The 27,562-nt window shown below is 34.1% G+C and overlaps 3 protein-coding genes, 1 long non-coding RNA gene and 5 other non-coding genes across 10 annotated transcripts; 8 read left to right on the top strand and 1 right to left on the bottom strand.

Annotated features, from left to right (window-relative positions):
* Positions 1-3,638: 3,638 nt before the first annotated feature.
* LOC145060714 (U5 spliceosomal RNA) lies at positions 3,639-3,757 on the top strand. The gene has a single exon (XR_013686902.1). It is a non-coding gene; the product is annotated as a U5 spliceosomal RNA (small nuclear RNA).
* Positions 3,758-4,862: 1,105 nt separating this feature from the next.
* Positions 4,863-5,380, bottom strand: LOC145060357 (uncharacterized). Its single transcript, XM_079008041.1, has 2 exons — positions 5,084-5,380; positions 4,863-5,015 (listed from the first exon to the last, which is right to left on the bottom strand). Exons 1-2 carry the CDS (start codon positions 5,378-5,380, stop codon positions 4,863-4,865), a joined length of 450 nt encoding a protein of 149 aa, XP_078864167.1.
* Positions 5,381-7,776: 2,396 nt separating this feature from the next.
* On the top strand, positions 7,777-7,897 carry LOC145060709 (U5 spliceosomal RNA). The gene has a single exon (XR_013686897.1). It is a non-coding gene; the product is annotated as a U5 spliceosomal RNA (small nuclear RNA).
* Positions 7,898-13,791: 5,894 nt separating this feature from the next.
* LOC145060698 (U5 spliceosomal RNA) lies at positions 13,792-13,909 on the top strand. The gene has a single exon (XR_013686887.1). It is a non-coding gene; the product is annotated as a U5 spliceosomal RNA (small nuclear RNA).
* A 445-nt stretch (positions 13,910-14,354) lies between these two features.
* LOC145057265 (uncharacterized) lies at positions 14,355-17,978 on the top strand. Its single transcript, XR_013686025.1, has 3 exons — positions 14,355-15,014; positions 15,377-15,591; positions 17,701-17,978. It is a non-coding gene; the product is annotated as an uncharacterized LOC145057265 (long non-coding RNA).
* LOC145060699 (U5 spliceosomal RNA) lies at positions 14,543-14,659 on the top strand. Its single transcript, XR_013686888.1, has one exon. It is a non-coding gene; the product is annotated as a U5 spliceosomal RNA (small nuclear RNA).
* On the top strand, positions 17,851-17,969 carry LOC145060705 (U5 spliceosomal RNA). Its single transcript, XR_013686894.1, has one exon. It is a non-coding gene; the product is annotated as a U5 spliceosomal RNA (small nuclear RNA).
* A 2,052-nt stretch (positions 17,979-20,030) lies between the features above and the next one.
* On the top strand, positions 20,031-23,148 carry TAPX (thylakoidal ascorbate peroxidase). Of its 2 annotated transcripts, none has more exons than XM_079005044.1 (12): positions 20,031-20,343; positions 20,412-20,555; positions 21,076-21,196; positions 21,276-21,376; positions 21,461-21,548; positions 21,637-21,704; positions 21,791-21,877; positions 21,961-22,035; positions 22,140-22,217; positions 22,291-22,395; positions 22,495-22,569; positions 22,842-23,148. In XM_079005044.1, exons 1-12 carry the CDS (start codon positions 20,146-20,148, stop codon positions 22,992-22,994), a joined length of 1,293 nt encoding a protein of 430 aa, XP_078861170.1. In that variant the 5' UTR covers positions 20,031-20,145; the 3' UTR covers positions 22,995-23,148. The 2 variants fall into 2 exon arrangements, with proteins under 2 accessions (XP_078861170.1, XP_078861171.1); XM_079005045.1 differs by having other exon boundaries at positions 22,706-23,051.
* Positions 23,149-23,955: 807 nt separating this feature from the next.
* On the top strand, positions 23,956-27,562 carry PDIL1-1 (PDI-like 1-1). Its single transcript, XM_079005043.1, has 10 exons — positions 23,956-24,309; positions 24,559-24,589; positions 24,798-25,085; positions 25,255-25,443; positions 25,572-25,697; positions 25,853-25,990; positions 26,115-26,231; positions 26,719-26,836; positions 26,929-27,041; positions 27,163-27,562. The coding sequence occupies exons 1-10, from the start codon at positions 24,104-24,106 to the stop codon at positions 27,349-27,351; spliced, it is 1,515 nt and encodes a 504-aa protein (XP_078861169.1). The 5' UTR covers positions 23,956-24,103; the 3' UTR covers positions 27,352-27,562.

Below are 27,562 nucleotides of genomic sequence, written 5' to 3'. Positions count from 1 at the left end.
CTAGTGGATCAAACTAAATACTAAATATGATATACCCATAACAACCATATGAAATCATAAGCCCCATTAAAACCTGTTGTACTAGGTTCTGTCCAACATGCCCTAGGCTCGCGTCGACCATGCCATCTGTGACATCCCCAAAATCCCGGCCAGAAAAGACCGATTTTCATTTATGCTTTTAAAATATTTTCAGAATAAATCCTTTTGATTTGAAAGAGTTGCGGAATTTGTTCCCAAAAACAAAACATGATAAAACAATGTTTACCAAAGCATTTCATAAAAGAAATGTATTTTTCATTATATAATCAAAACTTGTTCCGATACAGACCAATAAGCATAAACGATAACATTACAAGTCATTCAACAAATATATACATATACAGACTTGTAAACAAAACAACTTGATGGTTCATCCATCTTATGCCCTCGCGCCACTTCCTGTAATACAAATAAAACTGAGTGGGTCAGGCTTGGGAGCCTGGTGAGCATATAGGATTTTCAACCCACAATAAATAATCATATTTAATTTCCACCAACCAACAATAACCCAATTACCCATTGCCGTTATTCTCACTTTATGTCCCTAAAACAACTAACATAAGGGACCTAGTCTAAGAATATTTCATCGGGGCGACAACACATGCTTCGGGGGTTCCTCAGCAATATAAGTCAAATAAGGCAACCATGAGGGGGATGGAGTACAACAAATGAACACCCAAGTTCATTAACACCTACAGGTGGCGAACCTGCTAATGTTTCCACAAGACTATCTAGAAAAGTCCGTGGTCGTCATCTAAACTCCGCTAGATGACTAAATCAAACAACAACGAGGCCTCTCATCTGTTTATTACACACCAACTATCTACCCATGTTCTACCCAACATATTAGTAGATAAAAATATACATTTTTATACATAGTTTAAAAACCTGTATAGCATGCTTTAATCAATACATATTCCACATAACAGATGAGGCACACACACACATAACATGTATTTCATAGAGAATAAATCATATCTATGAGATAGAAGAAAGTGAATACACATTCACACATATAAACAACAATACACTTAATACACTCAAACCATACTTGTATTATTATCGTGTTTATGAAAGGTAGTATACACTCACACATATAAGCACCAAATTATACACATAATACGTATTCCGTATAAAATACTTAATAATTATGCGTTAGAAGAAAGTAACTACACACTCACTTGATCAGGAGATGATCGGACGGCACTACGACTTGCAGAAGTAGTAATCCTCAGCAGATCTGGAAGTTCTTCACAAAAAATCGAACTTCTCGCGGACAGAGCTTCGGCTCGGGAACCGCACTTCTCGGGATCTTCGGGATCTCGGGACTTGCTTCGGGGCTCGAGAATAATACCGAGGCTTCGGGGTATTTCTGGCACGCAAAACGATGCAAAACGGGAGAGAGAAGAGAGAAAATAGCAAAAGAACTCGGCTGCCCTCGCATCCTATTTATAGGAGGTTGGAGCCTCGGAGTACGCGGGGCGTATAGGTCCGAAATCGTCACTGCTTACGTATCCGAAGACTCGAGTGCGAATGTCGACATCCCTCGGTGTACGCGGGGCGTACTTCGGATGAGTCCGATGACTCCTCTTCGGATAATGCCGAATTTAATAATTAAATTTAAATACAAATTATTTAATAAACTTCGGAAATTCAAATCTTCTTCATACGAACTCCGTTTTTGACGTTCTTTATATCCACGCGAAGGTGAGACTACGCTCTACAACTTTCGTTTAGACTCCGTCGGCTAATTTTAACTTTATTTTTATTATTTATTTTTAATAGGCCGGGACAGAAAAACTTCGTTATAAATTCATAACTTCTTCGTTTGACGTCCGTTCTCGCCTAACTTTTTATCGCTTCGATACCAACAACGAGACCTTCGATCCTCGTTTAGATTGCTTCGGCTAAAAACCGCTCGATCTCAAATCGAGTATTTCAGGCTGCATACCGCTAAGCCGAAACTTCGATAAATCATAACTTCCTCATACGAAGTCAGATTTGGGCGTTCTTTATATATTCAGAAACCTCGTTTCAACTACTACAACAATATCCAAAGATATCAAGTTTATTTTACACTTAAATTTTGACGCTTATTTTTATTCTTAATTAATCAAACCACATAATTAAGCAATTAAGCACAAAACACATAATACTCAAATAATACACTTCTATTATTTCAAAACGGGTTATAAGGGTTAACCTAGACTATTACATTGCTAAAAATGACAAGCCCGGAAACACAGGTGTTACACCATCATCATTTATAAGTTTTGAGGGGATAATATTGGATGCAAAGCTTTCCATAAGGGATGACAAGAATGATTGGATTATTCCTTTTAATATGCGGAGAATATTCTCTTATGACTTGGACACACACTTATATATAGACGTATATGCATTTGTTGGAAGTGTTTACAGATTTAGTTCATAGAAAGTTGTTAATTGAAAGTTGAACTTAGATTTATATCTATTTCACTTTTGTACTTTCCTAAAAATAATTGAATGCAACTTTAACCCCGAAATCATATGTTGTAAATTATGTCGCTCTTAATTTCTGCATATAAAATTCTGGTTTTTTGTCGTGAAAATCTACATTATTTATAGTTAAAAGGCATTCGCTAAGTAATATTAAAATATTGTGATATTAAACAAACCAATTATCATGAACAAAGTTATTAACAAAAACAACCAAGTTTTTTGTGTTTTAAGGAAATAACAACTTAGTTCGGAATGGGGAATTCCGAATTCATTCCGAAACCAAGTTAATGTCACATCAAAGTACTTTTTTCTAACAAAAAAAAAATACATTTCGGACGGACATTCCAGCAAGACCATTTGAGATTACAGAAAAAAAAGTTTCGGAATATTTTGAAATTACAAGAACAATTCCGAAATCCAATACACAATTTTGGAATTTCGAGAAGATGGTTCGTTTGTCACTCAAATCCGACAAAATTCTAGAGAAACGTAACCGGTGGTAAGTAGATACGATAAAAGGACTTAAAATGTGATATTTAATTGAAAAACAATGATATTAGACATTTCGAAAGGATCATCATGAACATGGGTAGAGATATTTTTGGTGCAACTAAAAAAAAAACACAAATTATATATTTTGATTAGTCCGAAGAAGCCATCCCGGCAGGACAAGTTGGTTATTTTCACAAATCACAAGCAAATTATCATTTTTGTTAACAACTCTATTCCTATTGGTTAGTTTAGTTAATATCCATATAATATTTATAATACTTATAGCGACAACTTGCAAAACACATAAGGCAAAAGGTTCAAATACATGTAAGCCTCGGTTTAGGATTAAGGAGCAGTCAAAACAGTTAAGGCAAAAGGTTCAAATACAGTTAAAACCAATCAAAATTTGAACTAGCACTATATATTTTATTCTAATTATCCAATATCTAGGATTTACTTTTGAAACTTAAACAAAACAAAAACAAAATCAAAGTAAAACAAGATAGGAAGGGTTTGAAAAAAGAGGAATGCAAGTTTCTTTTTCATCCCACATCAGCTGCTGGAATAAAACAGAATGTGTGAGAGTCAATACTAAAACCAAGCAGCTGAAGGATGTAAAGGCACGCAGCAATGTGGTAATCACAAAGTGAACTATTCTTTCGCCTTTTACTAAAGAATACCGTGTGCTCGTCATACACAGTGGCATATGCCTATTTTTGGAGAGTCCCTTCCTTCAGTGAAGGGCTCCAACCAATTTTTAAAGTTCAAAAATCAACTATATGCCAATTGATACAAGAAATGCAGTGATAAATTTTAACAGAAACCCTGCATGATTGACTTATTGAGCTTGTGATCGAGAAGAAACCAACTGGATTTTGTTAATTTATTTATCTTTATAATATTAACTGTCCTGCCATATTTTGACTTCATAATACAAGAAAGGAGCTAATGTTGTTTGAGATAAAGTAAAAAAGGTTAACAGATCATCTGTTTTTTTAGGCTATATGGAGTGGTCACCACCAACTCACCGGAAAAGTGGTGTCACATCTATGCCACGTGACCTTCACCACCAACCCACTCCACATATAAAATGGTCACCACTAACAACATACACTTTTTTATTATTTTTTATTTTTTTAACATTATGTTTAATAAATAACATAATTTATAAAATAGGTAACTTTTTTTATTTTTTTGTAACACTATATGAAATAAAAAACATAATTTATAAGATAAATAAATTTTTTGAAAACACAAACAAAAAAAAAAAAAAAAAAAAAAAAAAAAAAAAAAACATTTCATTAATTAAAAACATAGAAATTTAAAACCTAAAATTACTAAAACACACATAAAACCTAATAAATCAAATACTACACTACTTAATTTTTTTTTAAAAAAAAAAGTAAAACATAAAAACCGTAGAAAAATACCACTCGTCGTCATCATTCTCATCTGCCTCGTCGTCACCGTCTGCATTCTCGTCGTAATCGTCGCCCTAATCCTCTTCGTCTCCATCGCGATTTCCTCCTTGGAGTTGTCTCCCCCATATGTGCTCGGTCAAATCGTGTCGTAGATTGTGACGTGTTTCACGATATTGTATTTCCAAAACCCTAGAGAAGTATATCGGGCTGCCAACTTGTATTACTGCAGGTGGATTAAGTACATCGTTCCCGGTATATAAACAAATAGCTCTGTTCTCTTATTCTATTATCATGTTATGTAAAATTACAAATGGCAGTCAACACCGTCGTTAGTTTTGCCCTATCCCATGTTCGTGTTGGATGCTTGATTATGTGCCACCTTTGTTTTAGGACTCCAAACACTCTTTCAACATCCTTCCATGCAGATTCCTATGTTAACTTGAACAATTTTCGTTTCTCATCGACTGGAAACGAAAAAGACTTAACAGATGTAGCATACTCTGGATATATCCCATCACCTAGGTAATATCCATACTTGTATTCATTTCCATTCACAACGTATGACATATCTGGTGCTTTACCCTGCAAAATATTGTTAAATAATGGAGACGCGTGAAGTACATTCAAGTCATTGTTTGACCCCGCCATACCAAAGAATGCATGCCAAACCATAGGTCGTTTGAAACAACTGCCTCCAGTATAACAGTTGGGACCCCATGATCTCCTCGTGTGAATTGACCGCGCCACGCATTGGGACAATTTGCCCACTCCCAATGTGTACAATCAATACTACCAAGCATCCCTGGAAAACCATGTTTAGCTTCATGCGCGGCATACAACTGTTCGACATCACTTTTAGTCGGATGTCGCAGGTATATGTCACGGTAAAGCTCTATAACATACTCACAGAAAAGATATGTACAATCTCGACCCATCCTCTCAGACATTTTCAGATACGCATCTGATGCGTCTGCAGTTATACCATATCTCAATTGTCTAAGAGCGGCCGTATATTTTTGTATTGTGGTAAAACCACGTTTACCTCTAGCATCTCATCGTAATTGGAAAAACTCATAATTACGTTCCAAATCTGAAGCTATACGTAAAAATAAATTTCTACTAATACGAAAACGGTCTTCGAATTTCGAAAGGTTATAAAGACTATCAGAGGCAAAATAATCACGTACCAAAAGTTCATGTGTCGTCTCTCGATCCCGATTGATATATTTTCTATGTTTCTTCTCGCAGTGTGAAGTTTCGCCTCTCTGACGAATCATGTCTTGTGCCGCAGACAATAGTGTGTGCAAAACCAAATCGTCATCAGAACCGCTATCCATTTTTTTTTTGTTGAATTTGTATGTTTGATTTGAGAGAATTTGTATGATTGTTTTAAAAAAATTGTGTATAAGTGGATGTATATACAGATAGAGAAAGGAAATTAAAGGAAATTTTTTTTTTATTTAATTACCCTAACGATCAAAATTAAATGACCAATGAATGTCCGCGTCTTCGTCCGTCCCGGGAGCCACGCCACCACCAACCCACTAAATCCAGGGGCGGTGTTCACGCGTGGAGAGACCCTCCACCTAAGCATTTCACGTGTGGATGGACCTCCACTCCTGGTAGCCTTAAGGCTGGTAGGAATACCGGCACCACACACCACGATAAAGCGACGTCCCAAAATAATGATTTCGGCGCACCTTCTTCCTTTCCTCCCCAACGGCTACTTTTGGATTTTATTTTATTTCACACTATCTAATACTTTGTCACTCAAATAATACACTTCCTACTACTCATTCCACACAAACACTACACTTAGTTTCTGCTACCAAAAATGAATTCAAACAATCTTTCCACCGATTTCACCCCAAGATTCAGGCGAAATAAGCCGCGTGCAAGTGGTTCAACAACCCGAGTCAAAATGTTTTCGTTTTTGATCTGTCAGTTTATCAACCACAACTTGACACCCCTATGTTTTAAACCCAAACAACTTCACTATTAACAAATACCACAATAATACTCTATGCCGCCTGCTAGCCTAATCTTATTCTACAATTTTTCTTCTCTCCTCGAATACATTTTGGTAAGCCGAGTAGCCAACCCCTAGCCGGAAATGGAATTTGTTCGGGAAAAGAACAACAAAAAATGTTGCAATATGAAATTTCTAACAAAAAACATTGACCATTTTCGGGAGACGACCTCGTGATAGTTCGGAGGACAAGAGAGGAAATTATAAAATTTTATTTCAATTAGAAGTATTCTATATTGTTTTTATTTGATTGTCATTTTTTACTACGTAATGATTTTTATTATTAACTTAATGAAATATTCCTCTTTTATTATTTTAAATATTTAGAAACTTATTAAATTATAATTTTATATATTTAATAAAAAAAGAAAAACATGAGAGATGGCCATTTCCTATCGATAAGAGAGGTGAAGGGGGAAATGACATGATTACGATGTCAGGCAAAAAGTGCGAAGTGGTGAGAAGGTACACTCACTAAGCCTTACGCCTTGTTCCCGAATTCTACTTAAAGAGAGATATGGATGTATATGGAGGGAATGTGAGTAATGTCGAAGGAAAATCGTGTACCCTGAATTTAATTGATTTAAGGAAAGTAAGGGGAAGGAAAGGATTTTAGAGCCATGTTTTAATTCTAAAATTTCCTCCCAAATTGCGCGGATTCTGGAAGAAAACACAAAAACTTATAATTTTCCTTTTATTTTCTTCGAACTCGGGAACACGGAATAAGAAAATTTCTCCTTCCCCTCCCTTTCCGGTCAATATTTTCTTTCTCTTTCTTTTACTAAATTTACTAAAAACTCATGAACAAGGCGTTAGTGCTGAATGTGGAACTATGAAACATGTTTAACAGTAAAAGCCAATGTGTGAACTGTGGAGTCTGAAGTCTAAATTCAAAACTATTTAGAATCTTTGACAAGTGATATGAATAAATTGATTTAATGGCATATCATTATCCATTTCACCAAACCTTTGTCCAAAAGTAAAACGTACTTACCAATTTATCCTCTTCATTTACAACTCCAACTTTGTTTTTCTTCACCAAAATATTCTTTTTCTGGTCAACTAAAATTAAAATTTCACTGGATATCTTATTCTAATAATAATTCCTTTCAAAAACCTATATAAGAGCGCTTCCTATATTAAAGACAAATCAAAAACCAAGTAAAGATAAGGGGGAAAGAAAAGAAAAGTGGAAGAAGGGTTTTAAAAAGAGGAATGGAAGTTTCTGGTTCATCCCACATAGGCTACTTAAACGAAACAGAAGCTATCAAATTCAATACTTAAACCAAGCAGCTGAGACATGAAGAGACACGCAGCCATGTGGTGAGCACAAAGCGAACTATTCTTTCGCCTTTTACTAAAGAATACCGTGTGTTCTCCATATATAGTGGCATAGGCCTATTTTTGGAGAGTCCTTTCATTTATTTGGAGGGCTCCAACCAATTTTTGAAGTTTAAATTTTCACTAGCTCTTGTTTGTTAACTGTCACTGATCAGGTCTAATGGAATCTGGTGCTAAACCTAAAGCTTGTAAAATTGTTGTCAAAAATACAAATGCAGTGATAATCAAGATAGAAGTACAAAGGAGGAACTCATGTTGTTTGAGATAAAAGTCAGAAAGGTTACTTTTAATGAAAGTCTTTGACCTTTTCTAAAGAGTTTAATGAAAGGTTACTTTCTAAAGAGTACGAACATATTGTCTTGTTTTATCCAAAGAAAAATAAGTCACCATGTAAAGGAGATAACACCAATATGCAATTGAAAGCGAATGAAAACAATGTGAGACAAGAAAGCAAACACAACAAAATGAAGAATGGAAGAGAAAGATAAGAATGATTACTCAAAAGGAAAATCTTTAGAAGTAGTTACCTGCTGCTACAAATATGGAGAGTGAGGATACTATGCTAATATGTGTGAAAAAAAAAAGATGCAAATGTTACAGATGTCAAGAAGCTACATCATGAGTGTTGATTACTCCACAAATCTTTATCCAATTTCCGTCATAATTAACAGCAAAACCAAATACATATTGCAAACAAAGTACATGTATACACAATACATTTTATTGATAGTCGGTAAAACGGGTAAAATTAGTTTTTTTAGCTAAATCGGAAATGGGCATTTAGAAGTCGTCCATTATAAACTCGAGTGTCTATAGTCTACAACTATTGATGCCAAAATGGGACAGGTTGGATAACAAGTTGGGTCATGTTGACATGACATATGGATGATTTTTGTCACTTTGAATTTAATGGTTTATTAATAAAACTTTTTTAACGGTTATTAACTAATATATTAAATATGATTATGAGTGCTCGTTGCTGAATAATGTCAATGTTTTGCGTGAAACATTTTAACTTCGCTGCTCATTTAAGTCAATAGTCATTTATAAATTTGTCTCCTATATATATATATATTCAATTTCCTAGTTTCCTAGTAGGATATCTAGCTTCCTTTATTCAAATTGATGTGTATATATGATCTTTGGATCGTTTGCATAATTCAAGAACCTGGAGTCAAATTGATCCAATCTAAACCCTATTACATTCACCTAACTGATTATCTTCGTCAAATGCACGTGAATGACAATATGAATGATAATAATTATGCGGATTGGTCTCAAGAGATGAGCGACTTTCTTATCGCCAATAGCAAAGTAGGTTTCATTGATGGAACCATTCCCAAACCAGCAGAAGATGAGCAAGAATACAAATCATGGCAGAGGAGCGATGCCATCATCAAATGATGGATTACCACTGCCATGGAAAAGGAGATCAAGAACAGTGTAAGAATACGCCACCATAGTCAGACAAATATGGGAAGACCTTCAAGAAAGATTTGGAAAGGAAAGTGCCCCGAGGGCATATGAACTAAAACGAACCTTACCAACATGAGGCGAGGAAATCATTCAGTTTCATCCTACTTCACCATGATGAGAGGTGTGTGGGATGAAATTGAATTTGTCTCACCTTCGCCAACATGCACATGCAGCAACTGTTCCTGTAATCTGGGAAAAAGACTCATGGAGTCTAAAGAAAAAGAACGTATATAAGAGTTTTTGATGGGTCTCAATGATAGTTTTGGAACCATAAAAACTCAAATACTCAGCACCAAACCCATGCCAAGTCCGAGCATCGTGTATCATCTTGTTGCTGAAGAAGAGCAACAAAAGAATATTAGTGCGACAAGGAAGCCAACAGTGGAGGTTGCAGCCTATCAAGCTGAAACAACACAAAGTATTGAGACGATCCATTCTGATAAACGCATCAACTGTGAAGGACTGAAGTGCAAGCTTTACAATTAAACTGGTCCCACTAGGGGTGTTGATTGGGTAAATTTTTCGGGTTTCGGGTAATTCGAGGTTTTCATGTTAAAAAAATGTCCATTACTCGACCCGAATTAAATTCGGGTATTTTTGGTTTGGGTAATTCGGGTAGTAGGTCGGGTTTGGAATTCGGGTATTACCCAAAAAAAAATCTAATGAAGTAAATATGTCGTGTTCTATTAGTCTTATTTTTATAAATATTTACAAGAAGCCATTTAGTCAATAATATTTGAGATATCAAGTAATCTTCACAAAAATAATAACATTTACAAGAAACCAAAATGCAAGAAGCCAATACCTTATTTTCGAAATCATTTACAAGAAAATCACTTTCTTTGAAGTTTGAAGTCTAAATCGGTGAGTGTTGGCGACGAATTGATGACCTGTGACGACGAGTTGAGTTAAGTTTGAAGTCTACTGGAGATATCTCTTTGTCTTCATAGGGTTCGATACTTCGATTGAAGACTCAAGAAATAGACAAGGTTTTTTTTTTAAATCAATGATTGAGAACGAGGGTAAAGTTGTAAACATCATGTGGATAAGTGTTGATATTACCCAAATGTCACTTTATTTTTTAATAAATAGGGTATTTCGGGTATACCCGAAACCCTATACATGTACCCTATATCCGGACTAAAAAAATTGGGTAACCCTCCGAAAATATATACTCGATACTCGACCCGATTTACCCGGATTCAAACGGGTTGGGTCGGTAATCGGGTATTTTCAACAGGATTGGGTTACACAATCGATGGCTACTTCCAGAAAATCAATATCCCGACTGGTGGGAAAACCGACAGCGAAAACCAACCGGTGAACAAAAGAAGACTGTAAATGGAAGACCCAAAGATGTTGCAGTTGGAATAGAAGTCAACCCCATACTTGGGCTAAGTGTCGAGCAATACAAGAAACTAATTCATCAATCAAGCAACAATCTCAAACTTGAAATCAATATGGTTGGTAAGATCAATTTTCTTCAACCATGGGTAATTGACTCCGGTGCTACCAAACATATTGCTAGTAACAACTTCGTCTTAACCAACTTGAAGGAATCGTAGGATGGCGTTCCTGTTAACATATTGAATGGTGACAACGTTCCTGATGAAGGAATAGAGAGTGCTTGTTTACCTAGCAATTTAAAAATCAATGATGTCCTTTATATACCAAATTTTAAATGCAATCTTCTATCGGTTAGTAAAGTCACCAAAAATCATAATTGTTTCGTAACATTTCTCCCGAATTTTTGTTACATACAAGACTTACATTCGAGGAAGCTGATTGGCATGGGAAGGTGTAAGAATGTTCTATACAACATGGAAGATATAGATGCAAAGATCAAGGCGATGGTTGTTAAAGTTGACATAGAAATTTGGCATCGGAGGTTGGGACATTCTTCAACTTCTAGATTACAACACATTAGTTTTATAAAATAAAATTGGAAGTTTTGATTATTGTGATTCGTGTATTCGAGCAAAACAAGCCAGATTACCCTTTCCAATCAGTTATATTAAAACAGCTTCTCCTTTTGATCTTATTCATTGTGATATATGGGAAGGGTATCGTGTTCCTTCTCTTTCTAGTGCACGATACTTCCTAACTATTGTGGATGATTACAGTCGTTCTACCTAGGTCTATTTGTTAAAACATAAATTTGATGCAAGCTCCAATCTTGTTGCATTCTATAAACTAATGGAGACTCAATTTGAAAGGAAAACCAAAAGGAATATAAGTGATAACGGGGGTGAATTTGTCTCAAAATAATATGCTCAGGTTCTATGAAGAGCATGGCATTATGCTCGAAACCTCTTACGTTCACACCTCACAACAAAACGGGGTCGTTGAGAGAAAGCATAGGCACCTATTAGAAATAGCTAGGACTATTCGTTTCCAAGCTAATATTCCCATCAAGTTTTGGGGAGAATGTATACTTACCGCTACATACATCATAAATCGACTACCCTCTTGGTATGTGAAGAATAAAACCCCATACAAATAGGCCTCAATACGATCACATGAGAGTTTTAGGCTCCTTAGCTTATGTAAAGGAAAATAAAGCATGAAAGGATAAGTTCGAATAAAGGGGGAGGCCTTGTGTTTTCGTCGGTTATCCACAAGGGCAAAAAGGGTATAAAGTTTTCGACATTGAAGATGTGAAATTCTCATCTCTAGAGATGTGAATTTTACAGAATGTGTTTTCCTTTCCAAAACCATGAAAAAAATGGTTTTCAAGAAAAGGACGAAATTATTTCAAGTCATCTTGACTATTCTCATGAGGATCGGAACATAGAAGATCTCGAAAGCTTAAACCATGTTGCTGACATCGATCCCCCAGCCTCCGGCAGTCCACGGAGGTCTTCTGTTGACCCACAATACGACTCAAGTCCTACTGCTATTTCCGATAGGCCAGAAATGGCCCGGGCGAGTCCAATGCCGATCCAGTTCATAGTTCGGTTCCAAACCAACGCCTAACACGAACTCACACTTAGCTTGTTCGTTTACAATAATTTAAAGTTGATCTGCCACCTTCTATAAACCATTCACACTCCAATGACAATCTAGTTTCCTCGACGGTATATCCTTTATCTTATTTTGTGTCTTATAAAAATTTACTAATTCACACAAAGCATATTTGGCTGTTATCTCTTCCCAAGACGAGCCTAAGAATTTTTACCAAGAAATTAAAAGGCAACATTGGAAGGATGCTATGAAAAAGGAAGTTGAGGCTCTTGAAAACAACACCACATGGGTTTTGGCAGATTTACCACCGGTAAAGAAAGCAATCGACTCCAAATGGGTCTACAAATTGAAATACAAACCATCTGGTGAATTTGAACAGTACAAAGACAAACTCTTTGCGAAAGGCTTCATGGAAGGTGTAGATTTTCAATAAAATTTTGCACCGGTGGCCAAGATCGTGATAGTTAGGACTATGTTGGTTGTTATTGTTCATAAAAGGTGGGCTATTCATCAACTTGACGTGAATAACGCCTTCTTACATGGAGAGTTGCATGAAGAAGTGTATATAAAGGTGCCACAAGGGTTTGCCAAAGAAGGAGATACCAGAGTTTGTCGTCTCCAAAAGTCATTGTATGGTTTACGTGAAGCCTCTTGAAACTCGTACAACAAATCCATCGGTGCTCTCCTCCAAATCGGTTTTAAACACTCAAAGGCATACCATTCTTTTTTCATCTTCAAACAAAAGGGTATATATGTTTCAACTCTTATTTATGTTGATGATGTTGTTCTTTTGGGAAATGCCGATCAACAGATAGCCAAAGTCAAAGATTTTCTTAACAGCAAGTTTAGTATAATGGATTTGGGTCCTTTGAAATATTTTTTTTGGAATTGAAGCTGCTCGAACACCTGATGGAATAGTTCTTATTCAAAGAAAATATAAATTGGATATCTTAGCTAATAACAGTATGGAAGGATGTATACCAAGCTCTTTTCCTATGGAACATAACATTCGTCTCACTACTGAAGACGATTCTCCTGATGTTGGAAAGTATAGACGACTGATTGGACGTCTTCTTTATCTACAAGTTACGCGTCCTGGCATCATATTTGCTGTCAACACGCTTAGTCAATTTGTTTATGCTCCACGTGAGACCCATTGGAATGCTGCTCTTCGTGTGTTGCACTATCTTAAGGCCACTCTCAGGGTATTTTTCTTCCTGTCAATGGCGATTTACATTTAAAAGCATATTGTGACTCTGATTGGCTTGTATTCCCTTCATTTACTATAATTTGAAACTCCAACTTCATTTTTCTTCAAGAAAATGTTCTTCTTTTGGACAAATAAAAATAATATTCGACTAAATATCTTAAAAGACCGATCAAAAATCAAATCAAAATAAGAGAAGAAGGAAAAAAGAGAAAAGTGGAAAAAGGGTTTGGAAGAGAGGCATGCAGGTTTGAGGGTCATCCCACATAGGCTGCTTAAATAAAACAGAAGGTATGAGAGTCATTAATTAAACCAAGTAGCTGGGAGAAGAAAAGACACGCAGCCATGTGGTAAGAACAAAGCGAACTATTCTTTCGCCTTTTACTAAAGAATACCGTGTTCTTGCCATATATAGTGGCATACGCCTATTTTTGGAGAGTCCCTTCTTATTGAAGGGCTCCAATCAATTTGTAAAGTTCAAGTTTTCAATAGTTCTTATGTAACAATCATAAAGGAACTCATGTTGTTTGAAAGAAAGTCAAGAAGGTCATGAATCATATTGTTTTGAAATGTTGAAATCTGAAAACCTGTTTGAAGAAAAACAATGTGTGAAGTCTAAATTCAAAACCATTCGACTCCTTGATAAGTGAGCTGAATAAAAGGACTTAGTTTAAGTCATTATCCATTCTCACAATACCTTTGTCCAAAAGTAAAACGAACTTTTACCTATTTATCCATTTCATTTACCAAAATATGAAATTCTAACTTCCTAAGATTGCTGTTTTTCTTCACGAAAATGTTCTTTTTTTGGTCTACTAAAAATAATCTTTCACGAAATATCTAATTCCAGTTATAATATCTAGTAATTTCTATCAAAACCCATATCCATGAACAGTGAACACCTCATAAAAAACAGATCAAAAACCAAATGGAAGTAAGTGAAGGGGAAAAAGAAGAGAAATGTGGGAGAAGAGTTTGAAACATTACAGAGGGATGCAAGTATGGGGCTCATCCCACATCGGCTACTTGAACGAAACAGAAGGTATCAAACTCATTACATAAACCAAGCAGCTGGGAACTAAGACGACAAGCAGCTACGCAGTGAACACAAAGCGAACTATTCTTTCGCCTTTTACTAAAGAATACCGTGTGTTCGCTGCATTAAGTGGCATACGCCTATTTTTGGAGAGTCCCTTTCAATTAGGGCTCCAACCAATTTCAGAGTTCAACTTTCCAATTGTCCACATTGAAAAAAGCCTAATTGTACTCAATCCCTAGAAGCTGAATATAAACATATACAGTTTCTGTGATTAGAAAGCAGTGTTGATTTCGTAACAAAAATCGTGAAGTAACCCAAGAATTACGATTCTGTCAAGCATCTTGTACCGCTATCTCTACGTTTACTGCATTCGTTATTCCTCCAGCTCGAGCCATTTCTTTAAGCGATTGAGTCTGATTGCTTGATTCCACTGTTCAGATGAATCGGTGATGATGATTTCTTCTTGTTGTGTGTTGTGTGAGTTAAGCAAAAGATTCGAAGCCAAACATGATTGTGATTTTTCAGGTCAGTCACTCGTCAAAATAGGAAAGAAATATATTTCAAGATAGACCCTCCAACTTCCGTAAAATATAACAAGTCCCTCAAGTTTTCTATAGTAAATTAGTAAATACATAAATCATAAATGTCTTATGTGATTTCTGTTAGGAATAAATAGTGGTTGTTTTCAATTTACAACAAAGTAGATAATGTATTTTTTTAAGAATAGATTTTAACAAAACTGGTTTTGCTCTATTCATAAAAAATAATCCATTCCTGAAAACTATGAAATGTTAGCATTTTTACAAAAATGATTGTGTGCCATCCTACATTTTCACTTCTTGGGTATACATCATCAGGAAAACTAACCTGATTTTATAACGTTTTAGACAGAAAGGGACAGTCGGAAATCCTCTTCGTTACTTTTCACGAAGAAATAAATGGATCAAAGGGTCTTACGGTGAAGATGAAGACGAAGCGGTCGGTTCAAAAAGGGCATCATGTTTACCAGCATTGCCCCGTTTTAAAAGATTTAAAGTGAATGGTGAAGTTAAAGCAAGATGCATTCATTGCAAGAAAGTATTGGGTGCGGATAACAAGAAAGGTACAAAACATTTATTTGTCCATTTTAAACGTTGTTTACACAGCCCATTTTTAGATATTCACCAATCTATCTTGGTGCAAGAAAAAAAGAAAATGGATGGTACGTACAACTCATGTCTGAAACTATACATTTAATGCTGATGCATCAAGAAAAAATTTGACGGAAATAATTATCATACACGAATATCCACTTTCAATTGTAGAGCATCATGGATTTAGAAATTTTATAAGAGGTCTTCAAACATAACTTGTATTTTAGAAAATAACAATAATCACTTAGCCCAAGTATTTATGAGTCCAACAACAGTTACAATCTAATTTGTATTTTAGAAAATTCCTTGCATTATTAAATGATATACGAAAATTGAGATTGAGACAACCTGATTTAATAAGAAACTCATCATTTTCAATTCATATATTAGAAAATTCTCAACTCACTGCTACATCACTATTTTCAATAATTAAAAACCCTACAAATTAATTAATAAACACACACACACACACACACACACATATATATATATATATATATATATATATATATATATATATATATATATATATATAGAGAGAGAGAGAGAGAGAGAGAGAGAGAAAAGCTGTTGCCTGGGTTGAATGGGTTGAAAGGAGAGCACTTCCTCCACCCTAAGCATTGTTATTTTTATTTTGGTTATTTTCTATGTAGTTGGAAGGTATGTAAGGGTTTATAATGTATATTTAGATATTTTTTTACTTTTGTCTTCTGACTTCTTTCTCTTAGAGTTATTGTCTTCTTCTTATTAGAACTCAATGTTTAGATTAGTGCTCTTATATCTAAGTGTAGAGAGTAGAATAGGCTTCTTTACAGTGAGTTTTTATTATAACTTGTTTAAATAAAAAAAAAAAGTGAAAGATTTAGTTTTTCTACGGTTTCCTTGAAGTCATGTAGTCAATGATGTAACTTGAAAGCATTCGTGACAGAAAAATAAAACATTGATAACATAAAACACAAATGATTCATTATCCTACTTGTCCGTTTTGATACCTATAGCTATAGATTATAAACGAACCAATGACATCGTTTCTTAGCTTTAATCTTAATATATTCATATTCGTACAACATTTTTAAGAAAACTATCTCTCAAAAATAACTATCCCTCAAAGAGATTAACCAAACACCACTGTGTTTCAGATACCCGTATCAAAATGTAAACTAGACTTACTACACTTATTTACATATTTATTTTTATAAAATGAAACCCTAACTTCATAAGACTTGATTTTTCTTTCACAAATGTTATTTCTGAACAATGAGAATTTATCCGTCGCTAAATATATTATTCCAGTTATACAATATCTAGTACTTACTTTCAAAACTCACTTCCTAAAAACAAAACCGAAGTAAAAGAAGGGGAAAAAGAAGAGAAGAAGAGAAGAAGAGAATGCAAGTATGATCCGATGTTGCATTTTTAAGGGGATAAAAGGATGGATTTATAAGTATTTATCATCCTCTTTTTTGGAACTTCAAAACACCATATGACATTCCTCCAAAGATGAGTACTTCATGTTATATCTTTGACCTCGTAAGGATGCAAGAAATCGATCTATATAAAACTAGACTCAACGTGTTTTTACTTTACCCAATCCTCTCATTTTGGCAACTATAGCGATTGATCATGAACCAATCAACAATGTTGTTCTTATGTTTGATCTCAATATCTTAAAATCACATTCAGCAAGAGTTTTAATAAAACTGACCCTAAAGAGAAGTTTCCAAAAAAGCTATGCTATATGCTGCTAACACTCTTCAAAGTTAATGTTTACATAAATGTTTTGACTTTTCACCACTCCGGCAAACAAAAGAACAAATAATCTTACAAATTTTATTATTTTGGAAAACATTTACGACCATACACTCCATAAAATTTACACTACCTTTATCAAAAAGTAATAGAAAATTACTTGTTTACCCCCTTCATTTAATATAATATGAAACTCTAATTTCATAAGACTATCATTTTTTTAATGTTGTTTGGTCCGTCAAACGTAACATTCACAAATATCTTATTCTAATTTATCCAATATCAAATAATTTATTTCAAAACACATACTCACACTTCCTCGAAAACAGATCAAGAACCAAATCAAAGTGAGAGAGGGGAAAAAAGAAGAGGAAAGTGGACGAGGGGAGGAAGAGTCATCCCACATCGGCTGCTGGAATGAGAGAGAAGGTGTGAGAGTCGTTACTTAAAGCAAGCAGCTGAGAGAAGGAAAGGCACGCAGCCATGTGGTAAGCACAAAGCGAACTATTCTTTCGCCTTTTACTAAAGAATACCGTGTGCTTGCCATACACAGTGGCATACGCCTATTTTTGGAGAGTCCCTTCCTTCATTGGTGGGCTCCAACCAATATGTAAAGTTCAAATTTCAGATAGGTCTTTGCCTGATGAGTATAAAGAGATTTTACTTGTGACTGGTACTTATTTTTTGATGAATACTAAAATCCAATTAAGATGTCTTGTCATCTACTGATTTTCCATCTCATTCCATTTTCTCTAGCTTTAACTCCAACCTCTTGAATTACATTCCTTTAAACATCGCATCAATGATATTATATGATAAAACAAATCAAAACAGTAACATAAGATACACATAAACATAGTATATTCTTACAATTACAAATAACACGGTAACATAGTATATATATTCTTACAATTACAAATAACATGGTAGCTAATTTAGGAGAGAAAGATAAGAGTTCGCCATTTATAATTACAATACCATGTACAAGCCCTCTTGGTGTTATAATAAAAGTTGCGGAACTTAGTGTAAGTTGAGCCCATATTCTCATTGTGCTCATCTTTCTCTATGTTAAGGTGATCATTGAGAAAGTTCTTTCGTATAAAATTATGTAGAATGCAACAAACAAGGATGATATAATTTAATGTTCGATGAGGATAAAATGCATGGACTTCCAAGTGTAGCCAATTTCTTCTTAGAACTCCAAAACATCGTTCTATGATATTCCATGAAAATGGGTGCTTCATGTTTTGTTACATTCTCAACTTTTTTTGATCGATGTCAATGCAACCATCTTTTAACGTATATATTTGACTTATGCATGGTGCAAGAAATAGAAATCCCTTGGTATTGGTAGCATCTACATGATAGTAGTTTCCCAGGAACTTATAATCCATTTTCTCATAGCTTAGTAGCACTATAGAGTATTCTGTCATTATGTACATGAATACATTCCATATTATGTGAACAACAAGCTACACCATTTGTAGTGATTTCTCTCTTCCGATTTGTTATATGGTTGTCTTTATGTCGTGCATGTAAACATATACATCAACAACAAGAAGAAGCCCACAATCTCATTAGAATGGACAAGAGGAAGGTGGATATCAGCAGGTAAACTTATATATCTACCACATGTCACCCCTGAGCATCCTTATGACCAAAATAAATATGTGACACAAGAGTTAGAAAAAGTTTATAATAATTAAACATATAACTTTTGGTCAAGTACCTCGAACCACTTTCCATTACTTGTCTAATATAGGTTTTGGTAGAGTGTCCATCAGTTCAAATCCAATGGATTTTGATGAAATCAATCCGATCCAATTATCCATTGGATGTTGGATTTTATCAGCCGATACAATCTAATGAGTTAGATGCAACAAAACCAAACCAATCCAATTGATTATTAGATTCGATCGGTTTTATCCATTGGGTGTCAATATATGACACTGGATGATAATGTAGGCTCAGTTTTATCCAACAAAACTACTTTATTTTACCATCTCTATTTAATAAAAGTTGAGACTAAGAATGGCAATTAAATAGTCCTTTTTAAAATTAAAAACTTATTATTGTAAATTAACATAATATGTATTTTGCATGTATATTTATTTATTTGCTAATTAAAAAGACTTATGGTGCTTTGTTTACAAGAATAATTTCTAAACATTGTTTAGTTTATTCTTTATTTCAAATTTGGCATGGTTCTTGTAGTCAAACAAATCATGTTCTTTTGTTTCTTTATGTTTTGTGAGAATCGACCATCAAAAGATTCGTTCACACTCTTTGATTCACACTAAATAATTAATTTTCATTGGTTTTAAAAACTATTTTTAATCTTAAAATAGAGTTAAATATACTTAGTATATTAAGAAACTGGAACCCACTATAAATGATACACATTTTTTCTTTCAATAATAACAATAAGAAAAGCTTCTTCACAAGATGTTACCTCTATCAAAAGTTCAAAACTGATTTGGTACCGATTAAACATTTAATAAATGATCTAAATACAAATAAAAAATATAAATAAGTACTAGTATATAAACAGAAAATAAAATACAATATTTTTATATAATAAATTAATAATTAATAAATATATGCTATTTGATCGACATAATTACTTTTTAAATAATATTTTCATATTTTCCGTTGGTGGTGGTGGAAGTGAAATTTTGTTTTGGATTCTTGTCCTCCTCTTTTGTGGCTTTTGGAGATAGGATCAGTCGTACTTCTTATTCATTCTGAGATTTTCTGATCAACATCCAATTTCAATGGCGGCTAACTGTTCCTCTCTTACACCCTCGCCAATGGCTCTTTCCGGTGGCTCCGCCACCTCCTCCGCCACTCCTCGTCTCCTTTCACTTTCTCCAACTACCACCGCCAGACCTTCGTCCCTCTCATTCCATTTCCTCTCTTCGTCCTCTTCTGTCGCTGCATCTCTCAAATGCCTCAAATTATCTCATCATCAGGTTTCTCTCCATTCCCTCCCTCATTCATCACAAATGTTTTAATCCTTCTCATTATCGATTTATTGCAGAAACGAACAAAGCTTCATTCGTCCAGTGGTGATTTCGGCGCAGTGGTTACCACGAAATGCTTTGCATCTAACCCTGATCAGCTCAAGTCTGCTAGAGAAGACATTAAAGAACTCCTCAAGACTACCTACTGTCATCCTATTATGGTTAATTTTAAAACCTTACCCGATTGTATCTATTTTGACCTAATATTTACTACTTTCTCCTGCCTCACTAAACATTCCAAATACAGAATTAATCAGGATCCGTTATTGAACACAAACATTAATGTAGTTTCTAGCAGTGAATTTAAAGTTCATTTTACTTCGCTAAATTTCGTTGAAGTAGATTCTATATCAATTAAGTTTGGTAACAAAATTTTCATATAATCAAGTTGAGAGGTAAGTTTGGTAACAAAATTTGCTATCTGATATCTGTTGAAATATATTCCATATCAATTATCAAGTAGGGACTTGCATGTTTTTGATGTTTGCTAACTGATATCTGTTGTTTGAGAAGAATTTCAGTAGGGATCAATCAAGGGCACTTAGCTATTGATTGAAGTAAAGAAAGAACAACTCAGGAAACTATAGTAGCCACTATCTACTACCCAACAAAGAAATATAAACTAGTGAAAGTTCAAATTTACCCTTCTAACTATAAACTTTGATTCTTCATCTGCAATAGGTTCGCCTAGGATGGCATGATGCTGGAACTTACAATAAGAATATTGAAGAATGGCCTCAAAGAGGTGGAGCTAATGGAAGTTTAAGGTTTGAAGTTGAACAGAAGCACGCAGCCAATGCTGGCAAGTTATTTACTACCCTTTACCTTTTTCTTTAATCTTTTTCCTTTTCTATTTTTAATATTCCTTCATGTTATTACAGGGCTTGTAAATGCTCTCAAGCTTCTCCAGCCTATCAAAGACAAGTATGCAACCATAACTTATGCAGACTTGTTTCAATTAGCAAGTGCTACAGCTATTGAGGTCACTTTTAGAATCTTTTTAATAAATTTACAAAAAACAATATATTCTATCATTGATTTTTACTTAACATAATAACAATCACAGGAGGCTGGAGGTCCCAAGATTCCTATGAAGTATGGACGTGTTGATGTTTCTACACCTGATCAGTGTCCAGAAGAAGGGAGACTCCCAGGTGTCATTACTAATATCATCATTTCTCTTTAAATTTTCTTTTATAGATATTTTTTGGGTTTCTAACTTTTTTTCATTTCATGATTTAGATGCGGGCCCACCTTCACCTGCTTCTCACTTGCGTGATGTTTTCTACAGAATGGGATTGAATGATAAGGTTGAGATCATTAGATCGCTATTTTTTTATATGTAAAAATGTAAAATGTTAATTGCAATATGATGTTTTATAATTTGGATTTGCAGGAAATAGTTGCATTATCCGGGGCCCACACTTTGGGGAGATCCAGACCTGAACGCAGTGGTTGGGGAAAGCCAGAGACTAAATATACGGTAGGAAACAATTAAAATACCAAAAATACCCTTCACTATCGATCAAATTTAAACCTAACAAGTAAACGTTGATTATATGACAGAAAGAAGGGCCTGGAGCCCCAGGGGGACAATCTTGGACTGAAAAGTGGCTAAAGTTTGATAATTCCTACTTCAAGGTAATGATATAACAATTTTTCATTATTATTATTATTATTATTTTGCTTTTCTTAATCTTATGAGTTGTAAGAAAAATAGTGAACATCAATGAATATGTAAACAGGATATTAAAGAAAGAAGAGATGAAGATCTACTAGTTTTGCCTACAGATGCTGCCCTTTTTGATGATCCATCATTTAAGGTGAAAAAAATAAAAAATTATTTGATAAATTTTGAATTTGTTTATGTAAAAGTAAAAATGATTTGGTTTTCAGGTATTTGCTGAGAAATATGCAGAAGATGAAAAAGCATTTTTTGATGACTATGCTGAAGCACATGCTAAACTCAGCAACCTTGGAGCTAAGTTTGATCCTACCGAGGTTTGTAGAATCTGTTCTATTGTTTTTATAAAATATATCTTTTTTCTCATTTATAGCAACCTATTTTTTACAAAAAAAAAAAATATATGAATTTGTCAGGGGTTTTCAATTAATGATGAACCTGCAGCAGCAGTACCTGAGAAATTTGTAGCAGCAAAATACTCATCCGGAAAGGTTTTACTTTTTACCATAACGCCCTTCTATATTACATGCTGGATAAAATAATAATGCTTAAAAAGTTAAAAATAGATAAGGGTACATATGGTTTTTTGCAGATGGTTTAGATTTTTTTTGTGTTTGATTGGTGCAGGATTAAGATACACAACAACTATCTTGTTTTGTTAAGGAATAATTTAAAAATAATACCAGAATGCAATGCAATGAAGCAATGCTGAAATGTTAATAATGGAGATTGAGATGGTAAGTTGAAATATTTGAATTTGCAGAGAGAGCTTTCAGATAACATGAAGCAGAAGATTCGAGCAGAATATGAAGCTGTTGGAGGAAGCCCTGATAAGCCTCTTCAGTCTAACTATTTTCTCAATATTATCATTGTCATTGCTGTTTTGGCACTTTTGACATCTCTACTTGGGAACTGATTACAGTTTTTTTTCTTCCATTTTTTTTATTATTTATAGAGTGTGCATTTATATTTTGGTTTTGGCTTTCCTTGAGAGTATGTAGAGATGCAATGATTGATTGATATAGTTGTTTACTGTGAGTATTTTTAATGTTGTCCATTTTCTTATGATCTTTTGAGGTTGTGTTTGAATTAGGTTACTTTCTGATTGAAAGACACGTGTCTGGCTCAACACAATTAGTCAAAATGAAATATAAAGGCTATAATATATTGAATGATTAATCAAGTAAAGAGCATATGTATGTTACAAAAACAATGTTTTCTATAGGACAATGTTATAGAAAAAAAACGGCAACTTTGTAAATAATATACTAAATAATACGCATTATAGGAATGTTGACATGATGTAAAGTAGCTTTGTGTAGTATGTTTTATTCTCAAAACCTCCGAATTCCTTATCCTAAGTAAATGTATATCAATTGCGGGTTTAGGGTGTTGTGGCAAGTGAGGCACATGTTTTTGAAGTTAAGATAGGATTTGATGCATTCCAAAAATACCTTGAAGGATGTTACTACACATGTGGACTATGGGAAACGTGCAATCATAAACTACTCCCATCAACTACCCGGTGTTTTTATAAACAACTACTTTAGCAAGGACTTGTTTGATCATAATACTTCCGGGAGCAACAACAAATTACTTAATGGTAGCTATATGTGACCTAGAACCACATAAAAACATATAATATCACATAAATGCAATGAATTTAATACTATTAGTATAAGATATTAAATTAACACATTATCCAAATTTAATAAAATAGGTTAATTATGCTTTATATATATATATATATATATATATATATATATATATATATATATATATATATATATATATATATATATATATATATATATATAAAAGCAAAATTAGCCTATGTTTGAATTATAAACTACACCCGACTAAAAATCAACCGAAATGCCACGTGGGAATGATGACTATGATTTATGAATACCGAATTGCTGCGAGTACGGCAATGGCTACCGGGTCTCGCTATTTTTCAGTTCAACTCGATCTCGGAAGATTTTACAGAGGAAGAATCTAAACAGCTACCACAACATTCCGGAAATGGCGTCATCTAGGGTTCCGATCATCGTCTTCCTATTTTCTCTTCTAACGCCGTTGTATGTTGGCGGATTATCATGTGTCGCTGCCCATACTACTAAAGACTCATCATCACAATCGAAAGAGTTCGTTCTGACTCTCGATCAATCCAACTTCACCGGAACTATTAGCAATCATGATTTTGTCGTCGTCGACTTTTATGCACCTTGGTAAGAACCTCCATAACTCCATTGTTTACATATTTAATTAATTGTTTGTTTTATCGTTGTTGCACCACGTACTCTCAGATCGATCACCATTTTCTCTGTGTATTATTAATCGGATTGCGGTGACATTTATTATGATACTCTTGCATTGTTTATAAAAGATTTTTTTTTTCAATTTTTGTTGCATTGACATTGAACATAGATTAATGAAATGACATTGTTAACATCTTGATTTGTTCATTAACAACATAGGTGTGGCCACTGCAAGAAACTTGATCCAGAGGTAACTTTCAATCTTTCATCCTCAACATAATATATATGTGGTTGGACATTCTGTATTGGATTGGGATTGATTTTTAAAAATGTTTGTACTTCCTACCTGCTGATTGTGGGACCGGTTTGTGAAAAATGATTTTTTCAAATGCTTGTACATTGTTAGTTGGGTTACATATATTCCTTATGAGCTCATGATTTATTTAATGATTTTTCAGTTTGAAAAAGCTGCTTCTATATTGAGTAGTAACAACCCCATGATTGTTTTAGCAAAAGTTGATGCCAATGATGAAAAGAACAAAGATTTGGCTAGTGAGTATGACATAAAAGGTTTCCCAACACTTAAAATCATTAGAGATGGAGGAAAAACTATTCAAGATTACAAAGGACCAAGAGATGCACAAGGAATAGTTTCTTACTTGAAGAAACAAGCCGGGCCCGCTTCTGTTGAAATAACATCTACAGAAGAGGGCAATGCTCTTGTTGATGGAGATAATATCGTTATTGTAAGTCCTATTTCTTTTCTTTTCTTCTTATTAAATGTTGCATGGATAAATAAGTTAAAATATAAAGAGAAAGCCTCATTTTTCTGACATTCTCCGTTAAGTCGTTCTCTTTGCATAAACTGCTATTATTTTTTTGTGCCGTGAGTAACGTGTTTGTTTGTTGTCCTAGGTTGGAGTGTTCCCTGAATTTTCTGGAGAAAGTTTCAGGGTATTTTTGACTTTAGCTGAAAATTTGCGTTCGGATTATGAATTTGCTCATACATTAGATGCAAAACTTTTACCACGAGGTGATTCGTCTGTATCGGGGCCCATTGTCCGTTTATTCAAGCCATTTGATGAACTTGTAGTAGATTTTGAGGTAATCTTTTAATGTGTTTATTCCTGTCTATTACAAACGTGACACGGCAAAATATATTATATTGTGTTTGGCATTTACTGTGACTGAGACTGATGTCAATGAGACAAAAATTGTATTTTAATCTGCAGGATTTTAATTTGGATGCATTAGAGAAGTTCGTTGAGGAAGCAACCATTCCTACTGGAACCGTCTTTAACCACGATCCAAAGAATCACCCGTTCGTCATCAAATTCTTTAACACTCCCAATGCAAAGGTGAAAAATTAATTGATATGTACTTTTTTTTTATCTATTTTTTTAAGCGGACCCACAAAATTCTTTATGTTGGGGACAAAATATCAAAGTGGGCAAATTACCAAAAAAAGAAAAGAAAAAAAAAGTTTTGTAAGGAGATACTATGGAATTGGTAGGCTATGCTTTTTGTGAACTTTAGTAGCAAGCCTTTTGGTGCTTTTGAATCCAAATATCAAGACATTGCTAATGAGCACAAGGGAAAGGGAATAAGTTTTCTAATTGGAGATGTTGAAGCTAGTCAAGGTGCTTTCCAGGTTAGTATCTCTTACTCACTACTAGAAAAGTAGGAAATAGTGACGGATTCAATTCCGTCACTAAAAAATGATTTGAAATAATATGTTGTTAATTCCTATTTTTCTTAATGGTTTTGATCAACAGTTTTTTGGAATTAAGGAAGACCATGTTCCTGTGATGGTTATAAATGATGATAAAGAGAAGTATGTGAAACCAAACGTAGAGCCTCATCACATTGAATCATGGTTGAAGGAGTACAAGGTGATTGATTCATTTCAATATAATTGGGGAAGGAATTAAATGTGTTTGAAATGAAAATATATTGTTTGTTTTATGTGTGATGGAATGAAATGAAAAATTGTAATATAACCTATTTCTATCTATGAAATTTTTAAGGACACAAACTTCCTTCATAAATTTCATGATTTTAATTAAACTACAACTTTTTTCTGACAATAACTAAAAAATATATTTTATTACAATCTTATTTGGGTTTTAGTTAGAAATATAAAAAAAATTAATTAGTTATAATTAAATAAAGTATAGCATAGAGTTAAAACTATACATTGTATTTACATATAATATAAAATATTCATATTACAATCTATTTCATTCCTACAAAGTACAAACCATCCAAACATGGTAATGGAATGTAATTGATCATTCCATTCCTTTGCTAATTCCATTTATCCATTTCGTCCATCTTCATTCCATTCCATCCAACCAAACAGATACAATAAAAATGCAGGATGGAAAAGTTACACCATATGTGAAATCCGAGCCTGTACCCGAGGTTAATAATCAACCAGTTAAGGTGGTTGTTGCTGACAATTTCAATGACATTGTTTTCAAATCAGGCAAAAACGGTATGCAAAACATCACTTCATTACTTAAATTACTCATGTTTTATTATTAGTTTATTACTATTATTAATTAATTCTTGAGTTATAAACTACAGTTTTGTTGGAGTTTTACGCCCCGTGGTGTGGACACTGCAAAAAGTTGGCTCCAATTTTGGATAAAATTGCTGCTTCATTTGCAAATGATGCGGATGTTATCATTGCTAAGATTGTAAGATCCATTGACATTTTCAAATTCATTATATACAAAGAGTTATCTTAACAAAGTGTCTAGCACTTTATGCATGTTTGATGTGAAGCTGAATGAGGTATTTTGTATATAATTTTTATAGGATGCAACTGCAAATGATATTGTGCATGAAGGGTTTGATGTTAAGGGTTACCCTACATTGTACTTCAAGTCAGCAAGTGGAAAATTGTTGCAATATAGTGGAAAGAGAAGCAAGGATAAGATTACTAGTTTTATTAAGAAGAATAAGGAAAAAACAAGCCAACAGAGTTCTATAAAGGAGGAACTGTAGTCAAGGTATTTAATATTCACATTTCCACTTTAGAAGTTTGTTTTGTTTGTTAGGTAGATAGGATGGATGGATTGATGGAACACAGTCTTGTACTGCGTTTGGTATGCATTAGACTAGGACTGATGTTGATTGGATAAAAACTGCAAGGTTTTGTCCCATCAAAAAACCTGACGGTCACATGAAGTATTTATTTAACATTATTTTTTTAAAA

This window comes from Lactuca serriola, chromosome 6 (genome assembly GCF_051521515.1).
Source record: "Lactuca serriola cultivar US96UC23 chromosome 6, Lser_US96UC23_V15, whole genome shotgun sequence".
In the NCBI taxonomy this organism is placed as follows: Eukaryota; Viridiplantae; Streptophyta; class Magnoliopsida; order Asterales; family Asteraceae; genus Lactuca; species Lactuca serriola.
This window is presented reverse-complemented; position numbering and strand designations above follow the sequence as displayed.

Coding starts and splice junctions, on each gene's coding strand:
- PDIL1-1 (XM_079005043.1), top strand. CDS start 24,104: ATGGCGTCATCTAGGGTTCCGATCATCGTCTTCCTATTTTCTCTTCTA. Junction 25,086..25,254: donor ATGGAGATAATATCGTTATT/GTAAGTCCTATT, acceptor TTGTTGTCCTAG/GTTGGAGTGTTCCCTGAATT. Junction 26,232..26,718: donor CATGGTTGAAGGAGTACAAG/GTGATTGATTCA, acceptor ATAAAAATGCAG/GATGGAAAAGTTACACCATA.
- LOC145060357 (XM_079008041.1), bottom strand. CDS start 5,380: ATGTCTGAGAGGATGGGTCGAGATTGTACATATCTTTTCTGTGAGTAT. Junction 5,016..5,083: donor GGTTTGGCATGCATTCTTTG/GTATGGCGGGGT, acceptor AATATTTTGCAG/GGTAAAGCACCAGATATGTC.
- TAPX (XM_079005044.1), top strand. CDS start 20,146: ATGGCGGCTAACTGTTCCTCTCTTACACCCTCGCCAATGGCTCTTTCC. Junction 21,549..21,636: donor AGAAGAAGGGAGACTCCCAG/GTGTCATTACTA, acceptor TTCATGATTTAG/ATGCGGGCCCACCTTCACCT. Junction 22,396..22,494: donor CTAAGTTTGATCCTACCGAG/GTTTGTAGAATC, acceptor TGAATTTGTCAG/GGGTTTTCAATTAATGATGA.